Source organism: Vidua macroura, chromosome 13 (assembly GCF_024509145.1).
Source record: "Vidua macroura isolate BioBank_ID:100142 chromosome 13, ASM2450914v1, whole genome shotgun sequence".
Classification (NCBI taxonomy): Eukaryota; Metazoa; Chordata; class Aves; order Passeriformes; family Viduidae; genus Vidua; species Vidua macroura.
The window spans coordinates 6,778,160-6,802,110 of record NC_071583.1 but is presented as its reverse complement, the minus strand read 5'-3'; the positions used below and the strand labels follow the sequence as shown (position 1 = coordinate 6,802,110).

The following is a 23,951-nucleotide window of genomic DNA, read 5'->3' as shown; positions in this document are numbered from 1 at the left end:
GAATGTGTAACATAGGATTTTTAACAAAATTTGCCACTCAACGGTTGGCCCGCATCACTTCTACCCCTGCTCTGATCCAGTTACACAGATAATAAATTATTGCACACCTCCATAAAACAGACCAAAATTCAGCTGAGCTCCCCTCATGCAGTGAGTCAGTGTGTGACCAGTATCCCTCAACTCCACAGGAGCAACCCTGGCCAAAAGCTTCAGTACAAGCCCCAGCTCCAGCTGCCTGGCTGGATTTGCTGCCTGTAGCTGGTTCAACAGCAGCCGCCCCAGGGACTGCCATTACCTGGGAAACAGAGGAGAGAGGCAAAATGGATTTGCCTTCATGCAGAGATCAGACTGGCTGAAACTGAATCACATTTTTAGGCTCTTCTTGTCAAGAAATGGAATGGAAACGGGCTCCTCTTTAGGACACAAACAGGTATGAAGCCAGATCAAAGAATTTTTCTAGCCCTGGGTCTGTCCTAATTCTATATCAAGACGTTTTGTATCTCTGTCTTTCTATACATCTACAAATGTATCTCAGATGGATTTGCATGAGACCGAATTATCACCTCTCTTACTGTGGGGTGCTGTTGTGGTCAGCATAACCCAGAGCTGAACACACCTTCTCTGCCAGCAGCTTCACACCCTGCTTGGACAATAGCCAGGGATTGAAACATAATGGGGGACCAGCCACCGCCTTGCTGTGCCAAACTGAGATGATCAGTCCTATGAGCAGGATTAATCCTGCCTTCCCTCTGGATAGCTCCTTGACTGAACCAGAGCTGCTGCTATTGCCAGGTCCATGTCCAGCAGCTCCTCCTGCTGAAGTCAGTCCCATGTGTCCACCCCAGAGCCTGGAATTTGTGTTTGCAGTATGTGAAAGTATTAACACCAGAAAGCAAAGCTATAAAGCCATGAGCAGTTCAGACCGGCATGAAGCATCACTGATGCAAAACCCAACAGTTTCACCCCAATTCTCTCACTGTATCCTGTGTCTGTGACTATAGAGACTTGGAGGTGCCAAAGCTCAAGGTGATGCTGAACCCTGATGTCTGTCAGGGTGATTCTGCCTTTCTTCTCACTGCTTGAACCAGAATGCTGAGAACCATGGACTTGAAGTGAGCAGCAATTAGCTTCCCTTAGTAATAAAACATTCTCTGGTTTATACCATGCTAACACTAAAGACCACACATACTCTAGATGTTTTCTTTCGAGGTGATGAATATCAGAATGCATTCCAGCCTAAAAGATTATTTTTCTGCCTAAGGTAAGAAGTTGTAAGTGAAAACCATCAAGTTTGCACAATAGACAGAAAGCAGATTAATGAACAAAATAATAAATTACCTCTTTAAGAAAGGAGATGCTAACACATGAGCTGAACATGTGGCAGAACATGATTCAAGATCATCTTACAGAGCTCCCACACATGCTCTTCAGGCAACTTCCAATGCACAACAGTCACAAGTACACCAACCTGTGTCCCACACTATTGTCTAGTGACACCTATGAGGTACCATGTCAAAAAGAACAACACAACTTTGAGGCCATCACAGCTTTGTACTGACAGTCAGTATAAGATAAAACAAAATATCCCATTAGAAAAACAAAATTGTCCAGCAATTGGCCACAGGGATGTTGACAATGACATTACAGGCATATGGGAAAGCAGTCATAGAATAGTCAGCCTGTTTATTTTCAGTAATATATGCCATAGGAAACAGACAGAAAGCACCCAAGTGATTCCCCCTGCTGCTCCTACCTGTCCTCCTTCAGTAGATGTCCACACAGATGAGGTAAAAGTATGTTCATTTTGATTCCAGGAGAATAATTTAACTCTGTCCACTTACCATGTTTAAATTGCAGAACAATAACCAATCAACAACAATTTGTGTAGTCACAATCTTAAGTCTTACACCTTTAGGGCACCCGATGGATGCTTGATACATTTTCAATACTAAGAGTAACAACAAAATGCAAGTACTTTACTTATAGCTCACACTGAGGAATCTTAAGCCAAAACTAATTATGGGGTCTGTATCATTGACTGTGAGCAATATTTTTTAATATTGAATTTTTTAATATTGACTGAAGTCAGTCTATTACCTTATTCCACTTGCCAACATCACAAGATACCTCAAACATTACAGACTGATCCCTTCTCCAGCTCAGAATGGCAAAAACTTGTGCTTGACCTCTCAGGCCCATCTGACCAAATACCAGCTGGCTCTTATTGTGCTGTTACCTCAACAGGGAAGCAGAAATAGAATTAATTACATTAGCATATGGGAGTTGTGATGTCATTATCTTCTTTACTCTGGGAGGGAAGGAAACCTGAATTAATTACTGTCTGACTAAAAATTACAATCCACTTCTTTAAGATAAGAAACTTTTCTGAGGAAAAGAACACAGTCAGTTTTTTACCCTAAGGCCAAAAGCAAAGCTGACAGCTTAAACAGAAGGAGCTCAAGGATTGCTCAACCTGGAAGTAAAGGCTTAAGAAAACCTCCCTGCAGATCTCCTGCAAGCCCGAGTTTACGTGACACTCGGCAGTACAGAATTTGCCTGAAGACCTGCCTGGAAACCAGACACCTAGAATGCAAAATTCTGCTGGATTAATGAGATGAAAAAAAAAAAAAAAAAAAAAAAAGGGACACAGTTGGAAGCAAGACAGAGTCCAAAAGAAACAGCAAAAATACTAAAGGGCTCTAGACCAACAAACCAAGTGCAAAGGATCTGGGATTTCACCACAGACTACTCAGAAGAGTACAAACATTGAGTCCTGTGGAAAAGGAATTCAAAGTTTCTGCCTCGGAACTGCTATAAAGTAACAACATAAAACATACAAAGAGTCTGTAGAAGGAGCAGGAAATTTTCCATCACTGGCCCCATTCCACTCCACTGCCAATTGTAACACTGCAGACACACCTTGAACCACAACTGGAGCAGGAACAAAAACTCGTCCCCTTCCTACACCAATGAAAGACCACACTACAAAGTCAGGCTTTAGCCACAGTACCAGATACCTAATACATCCTTCCCCAAGTCTTCTCCCTGGTCATGGCACTGATAACACACTAACAAACCCCCATTCTGGCAACCTCAACCTGACCACCCCTTCCAAGCACATGGGAACATGGTGACAGGACCATCTCCTGCTTGTGCCATTGGTTCACCAGTGACTTCCCATGCAGCTGGCTGGCATTAGGAGAGCAAGCTGGTGTTAATTATCATGCAGAAACACGATCACAATCATCAAGCTGGCAGCAACAGGCATCTGCTTGCTCAAGACACAGGGCAGCACTCCTCTGCTCTGGTGGTTCCCCAGTGTCACGTTCCGTGGGAAAGGTTGCTACAGTTACTATGAAAGGGTAATCTATTACAAATTACTTGTTAATGCAACTGAAAAATCAGTGACATATTACTGAGTATGCCTGTGTCATGCTAGCTCAGGGGCAAAACTTGGTTCATGCTGCTGGTTTCTCCTCTGCTTTTTATAGAACCCTTCATAGCACAACTTACACGTAGAGAGCTTCTGTCCTCCTCACCTGGACCACATGGGGCTTCCCTTTGTGGAGCTGCTGTACCTGGCCACACATGCACTCTCCAGTAGTCAAACTGCTGTAACACCCAACAAAATACCAGCAAATTTGAGACCCTTTTGCATCCATTTCTGGCAGGTACTGGGATATGCTAAGCCTGCAGGTTGTGTCCCACAGCCATCTGTGCTGATAATACTTGGTGGATTTTGGAAAGCAGCCTCAGCAGGTGAGTCACTGGGCTTTCCCACCTCTGCCAGCAGTGGGTGGGGGCACAGTCAGCACAGTGCAGGTAAAACCTGCTCTGTCCTGCATTTATCTGAGGCTGTTTCCAAAACCTCAACACCTCAGCACAACTGCTGGAAGGCCTCGTTGCTGGCTACAGCCCCTTGGCTCCCCTCCAAGGGGACAGGAACAGCTCTAATCATCTTCCTACTAGTTTGGCACCAGCAGAGTGTTATTGCTGCTTCTGCATGATGAGTTTTGCCCGTGGTGGATATTCCTGCTTTAAATGCTCTCATTAAGGAGTGAGGACTTTGTGCAAGATCCTCACATGCAGCCCCAGAGCCCAGGCCCCACGCCAGCCTCAGGATGGGCACAGCTGACCAGCAGCAAGCAGGGAGCAGCTCACATTCACTATATATTCAGTCATTGGTTTATTCATCTCAGCCCCAGACAGGTCTTGAATATAAAAAAATTATGAGAAATGAGGCAAGAACAGAGAGGTATTTAACTAATGAAGCTGGGATGGAAATTGGAAGTGCAGATCAGCCAAATGAAGGCAGTGGGTAATGCCTAAAGAGGTTGACCTGGAACATAGACTAGACAATGTTAAAGGAATAAAGTAGGTATTTATTAAAAGGCCTTTAAAGGATACACCTTGGGCAGTATAAGAGCCAGCCCATGGCTACACCCAAGATGGATGACCAGTCATGAGTCTTCACACTTTTATAAGTTTTGGTCCATTTACATATTGGGGTTAATTATCCAATTATAGCCTCAGGTTATGAAGTCCCATCCTCTCAGTTTGCTCTCTTCAATTTGCTGATTATGTTTTTTGGGTCTGAGGCTGTCCTTGGTTCTCAAGCTGGAAAAGGATTGTTTTATCTAACTACCCTGTGAAGAGAACTTACTTACATTTTATATGAAGTTCAGAATCACACACTAAGGCAGTACGTAATCTAAAAATTATGAAAGCTAAAACTTAAGACATCACGGGTACAAAGAAGGAGCTGCCCCAAAAAGTTTAGTCAGGAGTTCTGCATCAGGGTCACAGTAAAAGCTGCACAGAATTTGCTAAGTTTGGAGCAAGAGCTAGGCAGGCAACAGAAGTGGGGTGACAAAAGGGCACAATACTTGCAATCATGCTCATGGACACAGAGGAATTGTGGCTCAGTGCAACCAGGCAGGTGGAGGCCACATCTGTCTCAGAACAAGGGGTGGCCAACAGGCAGAATGATTGCTAAGGTTCAGTAGAAGGCTAAAGCTATCACAGACTCCAACAAAACTGGAAGAGAAGAGCTCCAGAGAACTCAGCAACCGAAATATACATAGAAATACACATATACATATATCAGTGACAAAACCCATGGGAAATATGACAGAAAGGAGAAGCAGCAGAAATGGACGCAAGACCCAGAGCAAGAGGTGGCCTGAAGTGTTTTACTTAAGTGATGACCAAAGGCAGCATCCTATTGGCATCTGGAGCTGGACGTCTCTCTGCAAAACCAAACACTGACAGTTTCAGATGGAAAGGGCTCGCGGGTCTGCTCCTGGCAGAAGGTGTCACCGGATGGGGGCTTGGGAGGTGCTGCCTGCCTCACGAAGGCAGCTAGCACACGGATGCAGGATGCAGCTCCACGCCTTTATCACTGGAGTCAGATTGTTCCTCCGTGGGGCGCAGGAAAGCAGTGCTCTCCAGCCTTGCAACGAGCCACTTCCTTTTTTCTTTTTTTAGGATTGCAATTTCTTTTCTCTTCCTCCTCCACCTCAAAAAAGCGGATATTTAATAATTGGGTCGGAAGAGCTTGCTATCCTGAAGCGATGGGTGGTAGTGGTGCTGCACCTATAGTGACATCATGCTGTCCGCCTGGCCGAGTCCTCATCCCATTCAGGGCTATTCAGTAAAACACAACTAATTATTCTGCCAGATCCCCGGCCAGATGACAAACTGATTCACGGCACTAACAAAAAGAAAAGGAGGAGAGGAAAATGCACCATTTCCTATGACTGAAACTACATTAACCTGTTACCCCAAGGAAAACTCTGTCCAAAGTTTTTCTCGCAGCAGCTGAGCTGTATGCCAGACAGCTGAAATGCATTGCCAGAGACCCCAGTGCTGTGCAACGAAAGTTCATCTGCAGAGCACAGCTTCCATTTGATATCCATCAGCATTCAGAGGAAAAAGATCTTTTCCCAGAACACCTGCAGAGTATCTTTTATGTCAGAGGACCTAAAACTGTTATCAGAAACTGCTAATTAAAACTTAACAAAAGCAAATACCTGGTTTTCTAAGCTGACCTTAGGACGCTGAAAACTAAAAGTAAGACCAGGGAGACTGCTGCAAATGAAAGCTTTTACTCAATCTATTAGTCAATTCACAAGGGAAACTTTCCTGAATACCTCAAGAAGTCTAAAATTACATCATTATGGCAAGGGCACACCAGTATGTTGACTATTAATCATTTCCAGGAAGACAACTATCAGAAAGTCATTTTTAATAGCACCACTGCCTGGCAACATAGGGTCCCTTGCTCACCTCAGTGGGGGTACCTTAGATTTCCCTCCCATGAATTTCCTCTTTAAGCAAATTTCCACCCCTGCCAGAAGCCTGCAAAGCAAATGCACCATTTCACATGTTCTTCTGACAAAAGACTGGATTCACACAACACCCTACAACTATGACTAACTCCCAAACTCTCACAAAACCATTCTTCTCTGGCAGGAGTGAGAAATACACCCTGTCTAAAACAGTGAGTGCTGCTAGATTTTGCACATTCACCTCTGCTGCAAAGACATGTGAGACACCTTCTGTCACCAGATGTAAGCTCAGGTAGGATGCCAAGGTTCAGCATTGCCCAAGCTGCTCTGAACGTGCTCCTTAAATGAAATAACCAAGACTTGTTCACCATACACGTACGGCCATAGCATCATTCCCTTTCAAAAGCTTGGACGATGACAAAAAGAAGAGCCAGTAAAGAGGGAGAGATGGAGGGAAAGAGGACAGGAAGACAAGACTCTCATGCCTATCTGGAACACTTAAGCTTGTGTTTGAGAGGTGAGAACTCCTCCCTCCACTACATGAAGCAACTGGGAAGAGCAAGAAAAAGACAAGCAAGAAGCAAAGCATACTGGAACAAAGGAGGAAGAGATATGCAGCACATTGGTAAAACCACAGATGGAGTATTATTCTTGTGAATTACAATACAGAAGAATAATATTCTAAATGGGAACTACGATACAGTGGGGTGAAATACAGCAGTCTGTTACAGCAGCACAGAGTCAAGTACACAAGCAAAATTGAGAGCCCTCCCAGCTACCTTTGATTCAATGAGTCTTGTGATCTGCTGCTCCGTTCCTCCAAGGGTTACTGATGCAATGTGCCAGATTCCATGTTTCTTTCCAACTGTTCTGAGTCTCCTGCATCTGATCTCAAAGAAGGGAGCAGAAACAGCTGGAAGAGAGAAACCAGAATGGCATATTCCAGCAGCAACCCTTGGAAGAACAAACAATGACAGCCTTGTGAGAGGTGCCACTGTACCCCTGGCACATACGTTCGCATGTGGACATGGATTCACATGTCTTCTAGAAGAAACACATGCTGCTCTGGCTGGTCACAGAGTATCAGAGCACCTTTGCACTCAGAATGATCAGTGCAAGCTGAACAGACTGACAGCTCAACAGCACAGCCACAATGCACAGTCATGGGTGCCAAACGAGTAACGTGTGCTAATTGCAGCCTAATTTGGGCACCATACTTCTCCTCCAGTGGTATCTTTACTTCCTGAGCAACTCCACCTACTTTGCAACATATGAGCAGCTTGCAGCCTACAAGGGAACTCAGTCAAGGTCTATTCTGTCTATTCTGCTTTAAAGTTCCTGTAGATCTAGCTGCAGGACAAAGGAGGAAGGTAAAACAGCAGGTGAAACAGGAGACCGAAGGAATAAGCTTCTTCAGAGAAAATTTAGGTATTTGCTGCCAAAGGGGAGGATTAGTTGTGAACATTAGGAAGTCAAGGAAGCAGAGAGCAGCAGGAGGCCACTGCAGATAATAGGGACAGTAGGAGCAAGGCTATTGCTCATCAAGGCACATGAAGGGGGAGAGAAAAAGGCCTGTGCTCTTTCATATGTGCAAGGCCTAGAAAAAGGGAGTGAGGAGGTCAGGGAGATGGTGCTGGTGGAGGAAGGGCCAAGAGGTAAAAAAAAGAAGCAATGAAAATGAACCGTGGAAAAGTGATTATTAAGGGAAGAACTGTCAGGGTTGGTGTTAGGACCTCCTCATTTCCACTATAAAGAAGTAAGACGTGGCAACTCACAGCCAGATTTGGGGAAAGAAGACCAGGAGCACAGTAAGACTAAGATAGATGTCATTTAAAGGACAGAGTATCAGACAGAGAGTGTATCAGATTAGGATGGTTGGGAATTACATGTAGCATAGAACAGAAAACAAGTTTAAGGGCTCACAGGATACTTAAGGCAAGACAGATCAAAAGCTCTCTTGCCAGCTTTACATCAGGAATCAAAAGGAAACTTTTTTCTGACCGCAACTTCCTTATAACCAATTCCTAGAAAGCACAAGTGCACCACATCTCTCCAGGACAACATTACCACCACGAGCCCAGTCCTAGCAGTCACAGCACCATTTCTAGAGGGGTCTCTCAACTCCACATCCCTTTTTTCCCACATAAATCTACTACCTTTTAACTGCAAATAGCACTTCCAAGTCATCCAAGGCAGTAAGAAAATGAGTACCTGGAGTATTGCAAGTCTGCCAGTCCCCTGAAGAGTTGGTTGGAGATGTCCGGTGTCGGTAGACAAGATGTGGTTTATTGTGCTCTTCTTCATACTCCTGTTCCTCAAGCGATAGGAGTGGCTCTACAAAATAGTCCCCATCATCAGACTTGAATGTGCCTAGCTGAGAGGGACCAGAGAGAGGAACAGGAGGTCAGCTTTGCACAATGACAAACCACCTAGCAGCACTACCCCACAAAGCAAGCAGTTAATGAGGGAGGTGTGCCTAGTTCTGTGGTAACCCCTGTGAAGGCAGTGGCTGGAGCTCCAGCTTCCGTCACACTGCTTGCACCCACCCTGGGCTGCACAGCCATCCCACTGGTGCTTACAGAGGGCTAATTACTAACCCACAGGCAGGGAGCATGAGAGAGGCTTGTCTGCCAGACCCTGTCCTTATGCCAGTGATGTTTACCAAGCCAGTCCTGCCCAAAGGGTGATGGTGCTGCTGTGCGCTGGAGGTCCCAGTGCAACCCCATCATGTGCTGTTTTCACACAGCATATTCCCCTGAGACAGGCTTTTAACCCACATATAAAGACCAGAGGAACGTATCCAGCTAGTGAAATCCCTGCTTATGAAAAGACATCAACGCTCTTAGTTTCTTATAACTACGAATGCACATATTTGGTTGGTAAATAAATATCCGAGACAAAACATTCAGCAGCCATCCTATACTGGTATCCATGGTCAGTACCTGGGAGGGAAGCCACACAGACATGTGCCCAAGCCTAGGTGAACACATGCACCCAGAATGAAGCCAGCAGAAACTTCCAGAGAGCCCCTGCGATTGGCACCCCGTGGGACTGAAAGGCACCAGGAGAGGCAGAAGAGTCAGTCCTTTTACGAGCTTCTGCACATCCCAATGCCAGCATCCCTACACCGAAGGGCACCCATCTAGGGTACCAAGGACCGGGACATGCTCCTGGTCCCGGGCGCTGGGTGGGTCGGGCCAGCGCTGGGATAAGCCCGCAGCCACCCCTCACCGGCACTCCCCGGGCAGGCGGGGTCCGTGCCCGGGTCTGGCTGGCGGACCCAGGTGTCGGTGGGTGGCATTTTTCCCTTAAAATCCAAGGAGCAGAAGCGGCGCACCGCGGAACCCGACCGATTAAGAGCGGCGCAGGAGCAACCCCCGATCGGGGTGGGCGGGAGCCGCCCGCCGCCGTGAGGGGAAGGGGCGGGCGCCATCGCTCTGCCCGCCCACCCTCATCCGCGCTTCCGCCCCTGGCCCTCAGCGGGGCGGGGGTCTCACCATCCCGGAGCAGAGGCTGATAACGGCGGTGAGCCGAGGGCGGGCGTTGACGTGCCCCCGGTAGAAGCAGTGCTTCACATCGGCGTCGGCCGCCTCGGCGTAGAGGCGCCGTTGGTCTGCGGCGGGCTCTCCCAGGAGGCTGACGGTGAAGAGCGGGGCGATGAAGGCCGAGCTGGCCGTCAGGTTGAAGAGGAACTGCTGCCCGAAGGCGGACAGCCTGTAGTGTGCCTTCGGGGAGTCGGCGGCGGCCGCCGTCCAGGCGTCGGGGGCAGCACTGGTGCTCCGCCGGCGCCGCCTGAAGTGGACATCGGTGGGGAAGGGCTCACCGAACTCATTCACTCGGGTAGGAGTCACGATCTCGTACTCGCTGAGCTTCTCCAGCAGCTGGGCTGCGAGGGGACAGACGCACATGCCGCTGAGTGAGGTGGCCGAGCCCCGCGGCCCCGGGGGGGGCGGCAGCGCAGCACTCCCCGCGCCCCTCCCCGAGCACCCCCCTTACCTTGCCTGGGGTGCAGCTTCTGCCTCCTCGCTCCCGTCCTCAAGCCGTCGATGAAGAGCGTGGTGAGTGCCAGCGCCAGCGGCGCCAGCTGCATGGTGCTGCGCGCTGTCCTCGGAGGAGCAGCTTTCCCCGCCTCTGCTTCTTCTCCTCCTTTTTCCTCCCTTTCCCTCTTTTAATTTTTTTTTTTTTCTCTTCTCCTTTCTTGTAGCCCCCCTCCCGGCCCCCGGAGCGCTGCCGCGGGAAGGCGCAGGAGCCGGGCGGCGTTAGGGGCGGGCGGGCCGGCGGCGCGCGGGGCGCCGGGGGCCGCGCATGGTGCGCGGGGGCGGACGGGCCGGGGTCGGGACCGACGGGCCGGGACGGGGGAGCCGCCCGCCCGCCCGCCTGCCTGCTCTCCCTCGCTTTCCGCCTCTCCCCCCGTCGGGCTGGTGGACGAGAGCTGCTGGGGCTCTCAGTTTAAGAAGGGGCGTGCTCCATAGATCAAGCAGGAGAAAGCCCGCCCTCCTCCGCTCCCGCCCGCTCCACTCCTTCCAGTATGTCACTTTCTTTTTTCATTACTGGCGAAAGCCGAAGTCGCAGGTTTTGGTCAAGAAAAGCCATCGCTAGAGCTGGACGGAGTGGGCGGGGGAGTGCGAGCCACGGCTCCGCATACCCGGGTTCGGGACCCGCTCCCCGCCGGCTCCTTCCAAAAGGCTTAAAAATCCCAGAGTAGCCCAGGCAGAGCGGCACCGGCAGCGGCAGGCTCTGCCAGGACCTGGTGGGGATCAGTCACTTTGCCATTCACTGAGAGGAGAGCTGAGTTTCCTTACCTAATTGACGTTTTCCCTTTTTTTTTTTTTTTTTTTTTTTCCCCAAGGCAGCTTGAAGAAGTGGACCAGCAATTGAAGAATCCCTTGTGTGGCACTTACAGCAGTTGTTTTCTTCTGCATTTCTCAGATAAGAGGCAATTCAAGCAACTTTTGTTCAGGATTAGAATTGTGTTGTGCACTTTTCAAGCACCCTGAGGGAAAAGGAAGATTATATCCTTATCTGAGTTTATTTTGTTTTGTTGTACAGTTTGAAAGGTCTCTGTAAAAATTTAAGACATCCTTTAGAGCTAAATGTAATTAAGTGTTGTCTTCTACCCCTTCCTCAAATCAAAACCCCCAGCCTTGGTTTATAAGGTTTTTAAATATTTAAAACCTGTAAGCAAGGCAAATGAGAAGTTTGGAAGTTCAGTTTGCACTTCCATAGAAAATGTCAAAGTTCTTTATGTTCTTCGCTCAACTTTGGGACAAGGCACAGAAATGTTGGTATTTGCTGCAGAAAGGGAAAGTTTTAAATAAAAATCAATTCAGAATCCACTTCTGGGCAAAATGCACCTCCTGACTCTTCAAAACAACTGGTGAAGTCCTACAAACCTCAACTATTAGGAGTCAATTATTAATTTTTGTATGATGAATGTAAAAGTCAGAGTAAATAAAGCATCACTTGCAAAGCCATGCATCTTCAACCCTGCAACTGGCTGGCCAGGGTTGCAGGGCTGGGAGGCAGAGCCTCAGCAGTGCAGGAATCTCCAGAGTTGTGGAGACCCAAGTCAGCACATCCTTAGGGCAAGGTGTAATGGCACATAACCTCCCTGCATGGCGTTGTACCCACGCTTATAAACCAGGTTTAATTAAAATCTCGGATACAAGAGATGACTCGCCCATATCTCCCTGAGTTGCAGTGTTTGCAGAGCACCCTGAGCCATGACCACCACCTTCCTACAATCTCCATATGTACCCCAAAGCTTTCAGTCTTCACAGAGAGAGATACAGGGTGCTTGAGCTTGGGATAATGCTCCAGAAATTATGGTGGGAGAAGGAAGGGTAGGCTGTATCCCAAACTCAGGTGGATTTCCCTGGAGTGCCAGGAGGAGCCTGTGCTGTCATTTGGGCATGTGGAGCAATATTGAGGAGCTGATCAGCAAAGGGGGAGTGAGGAAAAGTGAACCAAGTTGCCTGAGGAAGGAGAGGTGAAAAGCTGAGCGTAGCATTAGGGATGAGTCAGAGGGGAGGAGGCTTACGTGAAGCATGTCCTGCTGGTGTCTGGGAAAGAGGGGTGCAGCCTTCAGTCCTCTGATCAGCACAGTGTTGGGAAACAGGTCTGGTTTATCTGGGCCTGCAGAGTGCCCTGGGGTGTCCCTATTTCACAAACATCTTGCATCCCACTGTTCTCAGCCTCAGCATCCCCTGTGCCCCATCAGGTGCTGGTAAGAGCTGCCTTGCTTCTATTCAGCTCACTGTCACAGGAAGACCTATCAGAGCTTTGGAGTTTTCTCCTCCTTAGTTTTCTACAAGGTGACCAGTAGAAAACTAATTTGGCTCTGAGGTGAGGTTTGATGGAGCTCAGGAGCTGGTAGGGGCTGAGAAGTGACAGCACATACCTGTGACTTGGTTGGGTAGGACCCTTTCCTTTTTGGCACAGAGCTGAATGGAGCAAGGTTGTTTTGTGGCGCATCCTCACAGCCCCAACGACTGATCTGAAACCACCAACGTGAGGGAAGGCAAGAAACACAACTCCATCATTCAGAAGAGGGATCCAACTCATGGGACTCCATTATGGAGCAGAGTTGGGAGTGGTCTGAAGCCTCCCAGGACCAAATTCTGGCTTTGCAATGTCACTAAACATACATTCATGCATGCCATGCAGCATGGCATGACTTCCAGAGCCATTTCCATCAATATGCACAAGTTGTATGTTGTGTGGCATTTTGAATCTTTACAGCTGGAGATTAGTAAGTGCAGAATGAAAGCTGTACTGTAAGTAAATAGATTATGTGGAGCTTAGAGAAACTAAGCTGCAATCTTAAATACAAATAACTTTCCTATTAGGAAGGATCTATTAATACTTACGGTATGGTAATTGTGCAGACTCCAAGTCCTCACCCAGTCAAAAGTAAGACTTGAGAGCTCATACCTACCCATGGAAAAATCCCCTTAAAACACTGGGAATTTTGCCTATGTAAATACTGCAGAACTTGAGCTGCAAATGCCTCTTCTATAAACTACCAAATCAGAACTTGATCACAACAGCAAAGTTTCAGTAAGAAATTTAAGGCAGTGGATACTGCTGCAAGAATACGCTTGAGGAACCCAGATTTCCTGAGGTTTTTGCACTGCTTTTCCCCCTTGTTACCATTTCATTTTCACTATAGGTGAGGCCATCCCTAGTACTAATCTTTGTTCTTTGTGGCTCAGCCTCTCTGGGTAAGCATCATCTTTCTTTATCTGCTGCATCCTCTTGCTTGTCCAATGATTATCCCACAAGGCAGACAGTTTCCCTTTAATGGTTGTTCCTCAATGCTACAAGATACCTGAAAACAACCAACTCTTCTCCTTCTGTCTAGTCTGTGTGGTCAGAAAGTGAAAGATTTCATTCCCTTCAAACAGCTGACCACCCTCTCCTGCCTCTCTCTGCAGATGCTGATGCTGGTAACAAGGATACAACTCTGGGCTGCCTTTCTCTTTGTTTTGGAAACTCTCCTAAAGGCTTCTCTTTAAAAGACATTTTCAGCAGTTGTCAAAGCTGCATTTTTAAGTTTTGTAAGCCTTTCACATTTGTTTGGAGGGACCGAAACTTGCAAGTTCTTGGTGTATACTTAATTTTCAAACTTACCTGTGCCATGCCAACTCTTTTTGATCCTCGTTAAAAGGATTTAAATACACTAAACACATTACTGTAGTCCTTTAAGCTCCTGCTTCCTCCCTGGGGTTCTCTTACCCCATGTAATGTGCTGCTGCCATCAAGGTCTGAGTCACTGGGTTGCTTGGGATTTTGCTTCTCCAATCCATAGGAGGCTGGGAAGTGCTCCCTGCCATTCCTAGCAATACCAACACAGCATTGCTATCACAACTTGCCCTCTGGGCATATCCTGATCCCCATATTAGGCTCAGTGGCTGAGGGAGATGTGAAGTGATGTGCCAGGATGTTGCAGAGCCATCAATGCCATCCCACTCCCCTGAATATTGAGATCTGCACATTGAGGTGACTAATTCAAGGTTACCCAGGGAAATAATACCCAAACATCCTTCATCTCCATCCTGGGTCAAACTGTGCAACTCAAACATCTTCCCAGCCAGTGCATTGCAGCAGGAGCCATGTTCTGTGGGAGCCATCCATTGCTCTGCACACAGGTACAAGGTGGGACACAGTGGAAATGCAGTGTAGCCTCGTCCTTGCAGATCTCATCCCTGCTCTTTGCCTGGATAGGGAATCACCATTTGGGAACAGAAGGTGAAGGAGGCAACACAAAGAAGTCTGTTCCACTGCTGCACTCACATGCAAGGCCAGCGTTCAGCTTGCCTCAGAAACAACTTTGACCCTGGAAAACAGATACATGAGTAGGAACTAGGGACTGGGTGGGAGGAATAGCAGAACCCACGTAGACACTGCAAATGTGTGGGATTTTCATCTTCAGGTCAGCACGGATGGACATAATGATCCCTTGAGGCTCTACTTGAAACTGCTGGTTCCAGCTTGCCCCTCCCCTGCTCCCAGCATTGCTGCTGACTGTTCAGACACTGCTCCTTTTCCTTACACCTCTTATCTGCTATGTGGAAAGTGCTCAGGGTAGCCCAGCTTCTGGGTCTCACTGCAGTCTGGCAGTTCTTTTGGCCTAATAAACAGTTACAGATCCCATCTCCCTTTTCACTATGGGTCACTATGGGAGAGGTCCTAAAGAAGCTAAGAAACACTTAATTTTGAATCTTCCCATTTTTGTACAAATTAAGCCACATCAAGCTAAACATTATATTAGTTTATCATATTATTAGTTTATATGTTTGCAATGCCACATGCTATAAATCAAACAGAACCTGAATACACTCTTCATGACTTCTGATATTATGTACTTACGCATCTATGCTATGTTTCAGGTGCCTTTGACAAAACATTAACAGTAATACTAGGAGGACTCAATACAGCAGATGTTCTGTAATCCCACACCAAAAGGCAACCTGGGAATGTTGGAAATTATGCAGGTACAAAAAGCTTTATCCCTCGAGCCATGTACTTTTGTTATATAAACAAATTATCATAACAGCTCTGTGAGGTGTCACCATCACCTTATGAAAAGAAGACTGAGATGATTGATTTGGCAAAGAACATGGGGTCATGGACCTCTGACCTCATTGTAGTTTCACCCTCCCTTTCCATCTTGTATGCAGCTTAAGTGTATAATGTAATATTTCAGTGCAGGGATCATTAAACTGTAAAACTCTATTTTAGGACGGTTGTTTTCATTCTTTTCCCAAATAGTAGATTGTCTCCAGAGATAACAAAATACAAATATCCAGTAAAGCAGGGAAAAAGCTAAGCAACTTTACAGATATCAAGTTCTTTTTCCCTACACTGTTTGATTTCCCTTGGGGTGTAATGAGGTACCCAGCTAAAAGCAAAGACGTCTCCCTGGGGGAAGTCTTTACAATGTTGTCATATTTGTATTGTGGTAGGAAGTCTCTACCAGTTATAAAACTGTCAAAAAAATTGTCAATGGCCAAAAAGCTGGGAATGTTTTAGGCCTAATCCAGTGCCTGTCAAAACTCATCATCAAAACTTCCACTGACTTGGAGAAGTGCAGAATCTCTGTCATTTCCAGGAGCTATTTTACAGCATCACATTTTGCTCATTAATATCCACCTGACAAGCATATATAACACCCAGTATTTCTTTACCAAGATGCAACAGCTAAAAAAAACATTTCTTTTTTTAACTTAGAAAAATGTCTGTGCTCACTAAGTTGCAGTACCAAAACCAGGGTGTTCTAAAATTCTTCTCAGGTAGCTGAGGGTTCCCAGAACAGATGGGCACAGGGAGGGAGAAGATAATCTAATGACAGCCCATCATTTTGTAGCACTGCTGGTACCACATCATTACCATAGCCAGAATGTGCAACAGACCACAGCCATTGCCTCACCATGCTAAATGATTAAGAGATGCTGCTTAAATGTGATGCTTCAGATTTGTCAGCAGTCTCCAGCTTGCAGGATATGTTGAGGAAACAGCTCTCTTCTTATAGGTGCTCCTATACTCTTGCACTCAGTTTCTTCCTTTCCTCTGAAGGCATCATTGATAAGGAACAGACTAGAAATGCTTAGTGTGGAAGATTCAGCATATAAACACAGGACAAAAATCCAAAAAGGGATTTGGTCTCTCCCCAGCTATGCTGTGTTTGCCCTGGATGAAGGAGTGGTGAACAAATTCTACTTTCAGCTGCACACCCTGCACTGTCTCACAATGGCTGTCGCTGCCTGAGTGGCTGGGCACAGCTAACACAGGCTCCCTCACTCTGGTTTGTGTCTGAACTACTGCTTTGCTGTCAGGTACCTACAGCCTTGGCTTTGCTACTTAACTTCACTGTCAGGTTCTGCTTTTGCAACGAAAATAGGGGACTTAACACTAAGAATTCAGTTTCTTAGAAGATAGAGTTTAGGTGAGATGTTAAAAAGCAGGCACAAAAGTAGCAGGATGCAGGGAGAACAAACTGTGGATGATCTGAAAAGCTGAAACAAAATTGTCTTTTTCTTCCCAGCTGTCTCCAACAGCCACCTCTGCTCTATGCCTTCATGCCTTCTCACTCACTAAATACCTTTTTTTTGATGGCAAAGGCTGTCTAGGAGCAAACCTGGAATCCATCCATTCCCCTCGCAGGTGTGAGGAGAGCTACAAGAATGATGTGAATTGGCTGCAGCCTTCCTAACCACATTCATGTCATGCCACTCTGGCTGGGATGCTGGAGAGAGAATTAATGGAGTGTAAATCCCTGTTTGGAGATCTCCAGCTTCTCCCTGTAACTCCTTCATTCCCTTTACAAACCACAGGAAGAGAGGATCTCCTCAGAGAACCACAGCTGCACATTCTGGATCTTGATTAAAAGTAGTGGAGAATTCACACAACCAGAGCTGCCTGTCTAACGAGTTCAGAGTGAACTGAGATACTTCCAAGAGAATCTGTAGTCCTGAGACTAAACCCTGTGAGCAACAAGCCTCTTTTAAAGTTATTGTATGGCTTGGCTACAAAGATAAGGCACCAGATGGCTTGGGAAGAATTTTTAGGAGACAGTCTGCTGGTATGCCTGGAAGGATCTTGAGAGTTTACGTTTACAATAGACCATTTCTTTGGAGGCGAATGTTTGTCAGGAACATCAGTTTTAATTACCTAAAATGTAGGCTGTTTCCAATTGCAGACAATGTTAAGAGGAGTTGGGTTTTTTTCCTGAAGAGAGGACAGCCACAGAAACCCCTTCCTTTATAGGTAGCAAATTGACTTGTGAGATTACTGTTATGCAGTTTTTGTCCCAAATACTATCCTGAAGCACTTTCTTTCACTGATGAATTATTCATAGCACAAGTAGGTGTTACTTTTCATCTGTTTTCAACCAATGAATTAAGCAGCTAATTTTGTCAACAAGCACACAAGGAACAGCCCTCAAAATTCCCAAGACTTTTCAACTGAGCCTTACTTTGTCTTTTGCATGCAAGGAGGGATAAGCTGGGACAGGAGCCATAAGGATGCCAGTAGGAATAAGCAGACTGTCAGTAATTTCAGTGTTGCTTTCATACATGCAACTTGCTTCTAAATCCAGATGTGATCATTTGGCAGTAAGAATTATAGCACTATTACCCACAATATTGGGCTGAATTCAATGACACCAGGAATTGAGCTCCCGTACGCCCAATGTGAGGGCATGACATTCCTTTCCCAGCCAGAAGTGTTACCCAAAATTATCTAAAGGATTTGGACCTTCCTAAGAACTATGGCCCCTCATCACCTGCAGGTGCATGGCACACCTGAGGAGATGTGCATGTGGGCACCACACCTTGTCTGTCTGGAGATGTGGCAGCTCTGCTAAGGGGGTAATTTCCTACCCTCCAACACATGGGGGCTGAGATATACATGTTGTGTTTTTCAGACCTTTCAACTTTCTCATAAGCATTACAACATAAATACCATTAACAAATGCTGGTGATGGGAATCAGGCTCATGTTTGTAAGCCAGCTGTTTCCATGTTGTCTCCCCATATTTTATCATCTTAATTCTTAAATATCCCTAACCTTTCCATTCAGAATTTTTAAAGGGACAAAGCATGATTTGGAAATGATTGTAACACAAGGATATTTGTTGACTTAATTGACATTGTTTTGACATGTCAGGGCCTCCTAGGGGACCAAGACCCCATTGTCTAATGGCAGAGCAAACACAGGGCTGAAAATGGGGCCAGTATCGGCATTCCCCTGCCTTATCACACTCAGTTAATGCATTACTCCACACCAGCCAGCCAGCTAAGAATAGCATTTGTTGAAGGGAGGAGAAATCTCATACACACCAGCAGCATTCTTTCTCTCTGCTGTTTTCATAGGAGGTTCCAGCACATGGTTCTTTGTAACACAAGGCCCATAATCAAGACAGAGAATTGTGCAAATCTGAGCCATTTCATCTACCAACAAATTGGATGTTTGTTTTCTTCAACAGCAGGACAGGGAGATGCCCACCCATGGCTGAGACTCCTAGACCTGTCATAGCTTGTAAAACACATGGAGAGCCAAAAGAGCAACTTCCCTCAAATATGAGTAGAACTGGGCACATTAAAACAAACACGTTGTCCTGTTTGATTCTGTGCATCAGTTAACTCCTCTGACAGTGAGAATGGAACTTTTTAGCTCTGGTTATACATATATAAAAGCATGTGGTTTAGGGCAGCGGTATCTAATTGCATGAAATTTTTTTGGATACCATTATGTATAGAAAATAGGCCTCTGGGCCAGAAGTTGGCACTTTTCAGAAGCTGACATGCTTCTGCTGAAAGCATTGTGAGGGATCCAGTGTCACCACCTCTCTGCAGCATCATTAATAGCAGTGACCAAGAACCATCCCTGTGGCTCTTCTCTCTTGCAGATATCCCCAAGTCACACTCCTGCAACCCACTGCACAGTATAAGGAAGAAAAGGAGTTTCTGCATTGCTTAAACACACAAGAGCTACTGACCTGACCCTCTTAGAGCCATTTCACACTCTCTCCAGGGCAGACCAATGGTGAGTGTTCAGTGGTGACAGGGCAGGAACAAGGAAAGCTTACAGGGCCTTGCCTGAGCACCAGTCCATCTTCCAGGGACCTGCAGTTGGGTGACCCATGCCAGAGGTGATATCCTTGTGCTCCTCTGCTGAGCTGCTCCAGGAGGAGAGGGACACAAGTCCTGCCTGGGGACACACAAACGTCAATGTAACTCTTGCCCTTGTGCAAATGCAGTGCTGGTGTTCAAAAGTCCAACCTTGCACTGCTCTGATGTCGGCACCACACATGATGGTTTAGTTTCCACTTCCACCACCCAGAACAGCCATGGCTGTGGAAATCCCAGATTAACAATTCCTATTAGGAATACCCACCATAGTCTCAATGATGTGTGTGTGTGACTGCCAGTGGCTGTGACATCTCTCAGGGTGCGGAGATATAGTAACAGCTGTCAGGTTCAGAAATTCCCTTTTATTTTTTGCCCCATTCCCTAAGATTTTTCTCATGCCCCAGCCCTCTTCTTGTGTTCCCTCAGGCTATGTGTCATCTGTCCTGGTCACTGAGGAATTTGGTTGTGTGCCTAGAACAGCTTTTGTGTTATTGGCAGCTCTTCTTTTTGCACCCATTGAAATCTATAAAAATAAGACAATGTGTGAGTAGCTTTTCTAATTATTAGAATCTAATTATTCTTGTGTTTACTTGGCATAATCTTTGATATTTTGCAACCAATTTATTTGACCCAGCTTCCAGGAGAAGACTTGAGCATGAGATGCAGTGACACGGATGTTTCCTGTAGGTCTAAAATGTGGTACAAGCGTGCCCTTCTCTATCCAAGCCCTTCAGCAAAAGTGCTTGTAGCTTGCTCCTTGACTTCAGGAAATGGGTGCAAATGCACCCAGGCTCACCCTGCAGCTGGAGGTGTCTGGGGCACCCTCCAAATGTAGGTCCAGCTGCATCTGTCCCTCATGTCACAGGCCTGAGCCCCTGGCCCTGAGCGGCATGTGACTAGCACAGCAGTCAGAAAAATTCACACAGAAGATTTTGTAAGCACGTTTGCTGGTTTAAACTTTGCCCTAGAGACTGGAGACTCCTGCAACTGTGAGAAAGAGGGGTCCTTGTAATTTATAGCTGAGGTCAGCGGAGGGCCAGAGCAAGGAAGTTTGTATTGCAGCAATTTGTACCTTATCTTGTTTATAGATGTAAACAGAAGGTTTACACTTCCGTTACTGAACTCTCCTACACCAAAAATGTCGAGTGCAAAGAGAAGGAGAGGGATAGGCAATGTGTCTGTACTCGTTTCTTGAACTAATTTCAAAAAGTACAGTTAAAGAGTCTGGTGTTTCTGAGGTTTGGAAATTCGGACTCCCTTGCAGGGTTTAAAAACCCATCTCTGCAGACTGCAGGGGTCATTCCAGGATCTCGATAAGGTCTGGATGTTACTTGTAAGTCTGATGGACCTGAGTCAACATCATCGAAGCCAAGAATCCTTTATGAGCTTTAGGTCATTCCCAATTGCTTCTGAAGTCATTGCCCAGGCTTTTCTCATTTTAGTCACAGTACCAGGGTTTTGTATCATCTGAAAAGCTCCAAGGCAAGGGACATATGGAGCTAACAAAAGCACAGTTATTGTGCTAGTTAGCTCCACTCCCATGCCAAGCAAATTATTCATGCACATTCTGTGGATAGGAGAAACAATTTTCATGTGGTTATATGGATAAAGGGAGAAGAATTTGGGCCACTGACTCAGCCTGCCAGCAATGCTTCCCCCGAAATTCAGCCATGGAGCTGCAAAGCAGATTTCTCACAGCACTGATGGTGAGGCAGTACTCTCTTTGGAAAATGTGACCCCTTATTTACAAGCCACTTGGAAACCAGTATCATACAAGGGAGCCAAATTATTCCTGAAGTATGGCCTTTTGATTATAACCTTTCAGGAAAGTAAGCAATTGAACAAAAGCAGCTTAGAGATAGCATTTCAAATGAGAATCAAACAGCTTGGCTGGAACAGGAGCAGCAGCAAACTGCCCAGCCTATTGGAGACATGGCCATGCCATGCGATGCTGCTCTCCTGCATCCGAAAGGAAACCTGACATTCTACAGGTGTTCTGCTTTTTGAGTCTCATGGAAGGAGACAGAGATTGAGGAGACACACTACAAAGGTTCATTTTAACGGTTGCTGCTTTTCCATTTCAGCTCTGTGACCAAAGTGCTTTTTGTTTTCTCTTTTTTTGTCTCAGCAGATTTTACTCAATTGCCATTGCAGTGGGCACTGCAGAATGCAGGGTACATTCCTGCTTCAGTTTTCTTTCTGTGCATTTGGCAGCAATTCTGGACACCCAGAAATGCAGACCATCACTATTTCCTTTCATTTCCATTTTCCTTTTAGAAATATTTAATAAACAGCCTTCCCACATTGAAAAAAAATTAAATAATTAATATATTTTAAAAAAAATGAAGTAATTAAATTTGCTCTATTATTCAAGTTAGTGGAAATAGAAAAGTGAATCAGCTGACTGTTATTGTACAATAAAGTCAAGAATAGTTAATTTCTATTCTTGTTCTGTAATACTTATATAATTCAGACCTGGAGAAAAAAACACTAAGGTCATGGATTAGCAGTGGCTTAAAGTTGAAAATAGCCTGAGGAAGTAAGGATGACAAAATAAGTACGAGTGGGCAAATCATATGTAATGGGTATGAGAATTACTTACTGTATGATATTTTATCAATATAAATGGAAGAAATACAAAAGCAAATTCAATTTTTAAGGTCTCCGTGAACAAAAATATATGTAAACCTATATTATAAATATAAATATACCTGTAAACATAAATGTAAATATCACCAGTCTCTATACTTTAAACAGAGCTACAAAAATTAAATTTGAAATCCAATATAGAAATAATTGGTAATAATTAAAATAGTTGTTGAAATGCAGAGCTAGTTCTCATTAACAGTGTTTTATAAGTTTGCTTTCTTTCAGTGATGTACAAAACTAAAACCTGTGTCATTCAACTGAGATGCCAAGCCATTCAAAGAACACACTGAGCAGAAGTTCATCCCAAAACACCAGCCACAAACTACACTTTTCTAGATAAATTATGGTTCATAGGTAAATAATCATGGCAATTCACTTAGATATAGCATGTGAGGTAAATTAAATCAAAGCCTTTACGTGCATACCCAAACAAATTAACAAAATCTATAATAAAAGCTGTGGTGGGGCCCATACTCACCAGTGTTGGCATTTCACAAGACGCCTACCAAGGTTTCATTATGATTACCTTTTGCAAGCATTGCAGCTGGTACAATAATAATTGCTGTGCCAAAGAGAATTGTGAAAGTATAAAACACAGGAAAACTAGAAAAGGAATTTTATGACAAGAATGCCATGCAATTTTTCACATACCAGCAGAGAAAATTAGATTTCTAAACAGTGAGTGAACAGTTGCTTGCCAGGGTACTGCAGCCACTGCCTGCACAAAACCACCCCTCAGAGCCCATTGGATGTTCACAACAAGCAGCAGCTGAACACTCCCAAGGAGAATGGTGGTAATTAATTAATTATTTAGTGCTTCTGTGCTGGAAGAAATTATACCTATACGTGTTACTAGTGGGTAAAAACTTCACACATCCATAAAAATGCACACAGAGTAGCTCTGTTATTGATCAGAATAACTTCTAGCCATTTTGACTAAGACACCTACTTAAGAGGAGCATCTTTACCCAGTGATTGGGTCTTACTGGGAGAAATTAATTGTTGACTTGGCACTGTCTGAATTTTGGTAGTGGGAGAGGGCCACAGGGGTACCTTCTGTGAGAAGCTGTTGGAAGCTTCTACCATGTCCAACAGAGCCCATCTCCAATGGCTCTGAAGATGGACGTCCTGCTGGCACAGTTAGAGATGTTGGTAACACCTCTGTGATGACATTTAAGAGGAAAATCAAAACATTGCACGAGCAGTTTTTTTCCAGGAGTGGCGAAGCGCCGCTGCCGGGGCCATCCCTGATGTGGCGCATGGCAATGCGCTGCCAAGGCCGCCACCATCTCCATGTGGCCCAGGGTGAGCTCTGCCTGCCTGGCCAGCCCCTGCAAGCCATGGTGAGGACCATGGTGAAACAAACCCTGTCCCTTGGAATGCATGAAGTGCACGGGGGTGCAGAGATCCACTCACAGCCCACGGGAAAAGGGCTCACATCGGAGCGGGTGGATGCCAGAGAAAGCTGTGATCCAGTGGGAGACCTGAATAGAGAGAGAGGGCCCTTGCTTCCAAAGATAGAGACAGAGGGCCCTTGCTTCCAAAGTAGAGCAGCCTACCCTTCGAGGATTGCACCCCATGGATGAGTGACCCACGCCAGAGCAGTTTTGGGAAAACTTTGCCCATGGGAGGGACTCACGGCATAGCAGAAAATTGCTCTCCCTGAGCGAACAGAAAAGGATCTCAAGTGATGAACTGACCAAAATTCCCATGCCTTGTTTTCCTGTGCTGTTGCTGGGAAGGAGGGACGGGCTGGGGGGAAAAAAGGTGTTTTAAGGACTTAGTCTACTTCTCATTATCCTCCTCTGACTTTGTTAATAATAAATTTACTTTATACTTTTCAATTTAAACCTGTTTTGCCCCTAGAGTATTTTTTCTCC

General features: G+C 45.7%; 1 protein-coding gene and 1 long non-coding RNA gene across 6 annotated transcripts in view; one reads left to right on the top strand and one right to left on the bottom strand.

Annotated features, from left to right (window-relative positions):
- The window catches only part of ADAMTS9 (ADAM metallopeptidase with thrombospondin type 1 motif 9), an 80,095-nt gene extending 69,284 nt beyond the window's left edge, over positions 1-10,811 (bottom strand). For all 3 annotated transcript variants that reach the window (XM_053989173.1, XM_053989174.1, XM_053989175.1), the window contains exons 1-3: positions 10,287-10,811; positions 9,788-10,176; positions 8,502-8,664 (exon numbers count right to left, since the gene is read on the bottom strand). In XM_053989173.1, coding sequence (XP_053845148.1) covers positions 8,502-8,664; positions 9,788-10,176; positions 10,287-10,380 — 646 coding nt within the window. In that variant the 5' untranslated portion in view covers positions 10,381-10,811. The remainder of the gene's footprint in view (positions 1-8,501; positions 8,665-9,787; positions 10,177-10,286) is intronic.
- On the top strand, positions 9,768-21,763 carry LOC128813815 (uncharacterized). Of its 3 annotated transcripts, none has more exons than XR_008439189.1 (6): positions 9,768-10,130; positions 11,144-11,195; positions 15,182-15,286; positions 19,200-19,336; positions 19,849-19,965; positions 21,554-21,763. It is a non-coding gene; the product is annotated as an uncharacterized LOC128813815 (long non-coding RNA). The 3 variants fall into 3 exon arrangements; XR_008439191.1 differs by having other exon boundaries at positions 21,551-21,763; XR_008439190.1 differs by lacking the exons at positions 15,182-15,286; positions 19,200-19,336; positions 19,849-19,965; positions 21,554-21,763 and having other exon boundaries at positions 11,144-11,643.
- Positions 21,764-23,951: the final 2,188 nt, after the last annotated feature.